This window comes from Lucilia sericata, unplaced genomic scaffold (genome assembly GCF_015586225.1).
Source record: "Lucilia sericata isolate MDLA Ls3-8-SP2 unplaced genomic scaffold, ASM1558622v1 Contig000247F_arrow, whole genome shotgun sequence".
NCBI lineage: Eukaryota > Metazoa > Arthropoda > Insecta > Diptera > Calliphoridae > Lucilia > Lucilia sericata.
The window spans coordinates 94985-100064 of NW_023994273.1; the positions used below are offsets into that span (position 1 = coordinate 94985).

Consider the following 5080-nt stretch of genomic DNA (forward strand, 5'->3'; position numbering starts at 1 on the left):
TAGTTCATTGTCAAATCCAGTTACAGATATAACCAGATCGTGCGCATTTTTATATGGAAATCTAAAGTTTATCCACTAGGATATCGGTAATAATTGATAACAGTACCTATATGGTCACAATTTTGTTCCGGATATTCCACATAATGGCTCCTAATGTCAACATATTCAGTGTCCAGTTTTGATTCAATACGACAACTTTTATTCGACCCTATCAGTTGATTCTCTATATGTTTATGAACATATAGAGTATTAACTGATTCGAGTTTAGAACTAAATTTGGATTTTCAGATATTAAGTGGTCAACAATGATTTCCAAATTTAGTAGTCAAATTCGAAGCAATTGGTGTAAAAATATTTCAACATCGAACTTTCTCTAACGGCCGAGCCGAAAACGAAATTTCACATATATTTGTACCGAAAAGAAATTAGTTCTTTTCGTCGCAAATGTATTAAATTTTGTTTTCGTACCGATTACGTTATATGCGGAAACCTCACTTAATAGGAGACAAATTTTGTGACTTCAGTATATTCCGGCAAATCATAATATTTATTAAAATTCGGTCCTCGATAGATCCCATGTTTTGTCACATAATTGTGTTCAATACATTTTCATGTGTCTAATATTCTAGGGGAATCACTAGACCTTATGTCTTCGGAAATGATATCGAAGCTCTTTTTTGTTTTAAATATATGATGATATTTCTCTGACGTTCAATAGTTTCAATAGGACGGCTCTACGTGGCATACGGTGACTATAATCAACAATTTATTGAAATAGATATTTGGCGATGATTTGATTTTATGAAAATAACCTTTTAATTAGACACCAAGGTCTTGATAATTTCCTTTGGAGTTACCTGAAGTTATCAGTTTATGATGATAAACCAATAACGAATGCCGCCACGGTTCACGTTATTAAAAACAATACGTGTTTCAATTCCAAAAGTAGCCCAAATTTGGAAGTCCAAATGCATTTAATCAAGAACAAAAAAAAAAAACACCTAATAATGTGACTTAAACAAATCGAAGTTTCTTTAAAACCAACACGGTTCTAAAGAGACTTTGATTTCCTTTCTAAAAATTTCCTTGATAAAATTTCTCATGATTTTCTCAAATTAAGGATTTTATAATCTAAAATTCTACATATTATAGAATCACGCCATTTTAAATACCAAATCATTATATGTATGTAAAGTTCCATCTTAAGCATGGTACATCCTTTGATAAAATATCAATTCTATCTCGTATGTTTTTCCCAAGCTTTCCACAAAAAACCCTTAGATCATGAAATTTGATACAATAAATTTTCAAATAATAATGACGCCATTTTGAATATTATACTCTTTTTTTGCTTTGATATGAAAAGAAAAAAAACGGTAATAAATATAAACAAACGTGTGCATCACATTCGGTTGCTGTCATTTTGAATGGCTTTAAATGTCATCCCTTTGTAACAGCAGCGACAAAACAACAGCAACACAAGCGTCACAAAGATTACAATCAGTGTTTTTGTTGTAACTTATTCGAGTGTATGCGCTGCGAAAATCCATTAAAGGGCCCATGATGTACGTACATACTCTTAACACTCGTTACATTTATCAAGGGTTGTTTAATAAAAATCATTAAAAATGATTTAAATGAAAAATTTTACACTGGTTACAAAACGTTTCTGAAAATTTGTTTATGTAAAAGAGAAACCGTTTGTGATTTTTAAGACTTTAAACATTTTAAAGAATCCTTTTCAATTTTAATATATTACAAAATCCTTTGCAGTTCTTATTTACAATCAGTTCATAATTCTAAAACGCATTTTTAACTTTCTACATAATATTTAAAAAAATTAGCCTTTAAAATTTTTAAAATTTGAAATAAAAAGTCTTTAGTAAAATTTCGTTTTTTGTAAAAATATATTTTATTTAATAGATTTTTTTCAATCATTTAATTGTCAACTATTTTTTTCATATTTAAACTTAACTTCTAATACTAGTAATAATAATAATAAAAATTTATAATAAATTTAAAATCGTTTTAAAAAAGTTTAGAGTATTTACAAAATTATTTTGAAAAAAAGGTAATTTTTAAAAGAAACTTCCCTTGTTTTGAGCAAATACATTAAACAATTTTTAAATGAATAAAATCGTTAATTGCATCTTACAATTAAAATAAAATTTGAGTTTTTTTCTTAAATAATAAACAACGACGAAATCGTAGGACTATTGCATCGACAATGAAAACGAACTCTGCGTACGATTTTATGAGTCGAGCATAAAAATTCGCCGGAATCCTTTAGTTGGGGTGGGGGGAGAATTTTTTTCGATTTGTAGAAAAAAGACCATTGCAATAATCCTGGGGTCTGTTGCGGGTAGTGCCGGGCGGGAAATTTGTTTTAAACTTATCACTATATCACAAGCATTTTTTGGGGGGGGATTTATTTGTAGGGAGAGCTGCTACTCCGTTTGTTGTATCACATTTTTTTAAGAGTTGAAAAGCTCTTGTTGTTGTAGGCGTTAGTATTTGTTTCCAGTGCAAATGAAAAATTATATGTTGCTGCTGTTTGTTGTTTTGCCGTCGGCTTTTTTCAATACAAACACACAAGCACATACATATTTTTTTCTTAGTTTGCACACATACACAATTATACCTCGATTGCTGTGCCAGCGCTTTCGGGAAAACTGAATCCATCAGTTGTTGAACGGTTTTGTTTAGAGTCCGTTAGCGCTGTTGCTTTCGTTGGCCATTAGAATACGTTTCCATGCCAATTCCTTGGCAAGCCGTAAGAGAAGATAAGCAATGACGACATCTTGCGCCAAATTAACTTCTCAGTATGGGCGCCACACGGTTTTTTGGGTGTTGGCGGCACTCTTTAGTTTGGTAGCAGCTGGTAAAGTGGTTTCGGGTGATGATTGGCGAGAATGTTGTGAGGAGGTTTCATGGAAATAGGGTTTCAGGGAGGAAGGAGCCTTCAATTCACATCTGGCACGGGGTGGCAAAGTGATGTGTTGTGTGGGTGAGGAACGGGTGGAATCGATGGATTTATCCAAATCCTCAATGGAGCCATTAAGGCTGGGGATTTGTGGGCGCAAGATGGGTACAAAGGCTGATTTAACCACATCGATTTGCTCATCATCTGAATCAGCATCGGAAGCAGATTGTTCGTGTAGAGAACTGGTTTCTACCGAGGTGTTGAACTTATTGTTGAGAGCAGTATGAGTAGGTGAGGAGGAGGAAGGTCTTGATGAAGCTGGACTAATGTGAGCTGGACTGATGTGTTCGGTGGAGGAGTGTGAGCCCAAAGAGGTGTTGTGCAAGTGATTAGGGCGAGCTCTTAAACCAGCCAAGTTGTATGGATGGAAGGCATGAGGATGAGCAGCCTTTTGATGAGGATGCAATAAATCAGGATGAGCTTGAGCAGCAGCAGCGGCGGCGGCAGCAGCCACAGGATTGAAAGGAAACTGAGGCATGCTGTAGTTGGAACCTGGAGGTGAAGGAATCATGCTAGCAGCATTTACAGCAGGAGCACCGGCTGGTGGTGGTGTAATTTGGCTGGGATGATGATAGTCATTGGGAGAACCTGCAGCAGATGGTGGCACTACAGTTTGCCCATTTGGCAAAGGTGAAGTCTTGGCCAAAGCGGGATGATGGACAGCTGCAGCAGCAGCTTGGTGGCGGAAGTAATCAGCATAGCCGTAGGTCATGTAGGCAGCATCTAACCAAGCAGGATTTAACATGAATGGATTGAATGCTCCTGGATGAGGATAACCGTAGCCTAAAAGGAAAACAAGAAAAACAAATCATAAGTATAACCGTTCACAAAACATAAATAAAAAAACTAAAAACTTTTGTTTTTGATAAATGAAGGAAACAAAAAAGTGTTTTTTTTTTAAAGAACAAAAAATTTAAAACAAACTAAAAACTTACTTTGCTTACTTCTTGGCTCCCGAGGACCATCAACGGTCACTTTAATAGCTTTGGTGTATGAGGCAATCTGCACTGGATATGTAGCAATGGTAATGGTCAAGGTGAAGGATTTGCCACGACCCGAACGACCAACAAAACGTAAATCATTGAATTTGGCCACTTGATTCTTCATGATGGCGGTGCTGTTGCGCAATTCTCCGCAGTAGTTTTCATCATTGCCACACTTGATGGTGACCAAGGTGCCATCGGGCACATCATCCAAAGCAATAACTTTGAAGGCACCGGGCAATGATTTGTTGGAACGCCAGTGATTGGGTAGAGCACTGCATAAGATGGAAGGAGAACCAGTTTGGGCCAATTCACCGTGATATTCTTGCAACATTTCGTGGAGACTGGCAAACATGTCAGTCATGGAGCTGGGCATTTTGGCGGCATTGGAAGTGGTATCGGGTGTAGAGGAACCAGTCGAGCTGGCGGAGTTTGTGTTATTGTTGTTGGTAGGCATGGCTTGGGCGGGAGTAGCAACCATGGTGGGACCAGCAGGCAAATGCATATTTAAATTCGTTGTGTTTTATAAAAATTTAAATAAATTGATAATCCAAGTGTTGTTGTTGTTTAGGTAATCCTTGTGTTATGGTTTAAGTTTTTTTTTTCAATTTCGTTTAATACGATCTTTACACTTTAACTGTTTTCGTAAGACTGTTGTTAAATTTTCAAACACTTTTTCTTTTAACTCTCTTTTGAGATTTTTCTTTTTTTCAAATTCTTTTTTACACTGTTTATTTTTCTTAAATTATCCGTTTAAATTTTTTCTTTTGTTTCGTTTCTTGTGCGTCGTTAAAATTTTCTTTTCGTTACGTTTTTCTTTTACAAAAAATTGTTATTTGTATTTTTAAGGAAAAGGAAACGTTTTTATTTTTTTCTTGTTCTGTATGTGTTCTTAACACGTTCAAGTCGCTGAGTGAACTGACTCTCTGCAACGATCATCAGCAGTATTTGAAGTAAAAATGTGAATCGCTTTATGGGTCGTACGGTTGTTGGTTGGTTAAGAGTATAAATTTTATTGTACGACCCCTTACACAAACTCGTACACACACACGCACAAACAAATTAAGGGTGCATGCAGCAGGCAGGCAGACATACAACATTCGCTCAAACAATA

General features: G+C 35.6%; 1 protein-coding gene across 1 annotated transcript; it reads right to left on the bottom strand.

Annotated features, from left to right (window-relative positions):
- Window positions 1–2099: 2099 nt before the first annotated feature.
- LOC119602648 (segmentation protein Runt) lies at window positions 2100–4869 on the bottom strand. The gene is made up of 2 exons (XM_037954277.1): window positions 3919–4869; window positions 2100–3766 (listed from the first exon to the last, which is right to left on the bottom strand). Exons 1-2 carry the CDS (start codon window positions 4469–4471, stop codon window positions 2820–2822), a joined length of 1500 nt encoding a protein of 499 aa, XP_037810205.1. The 5' UTR covers window positions 4472–4869; the 3' UTR covers window positions 2100–2819.
- Between the last annotated feature and the right edge of the window lie 211 nt (window positions 4870–5080).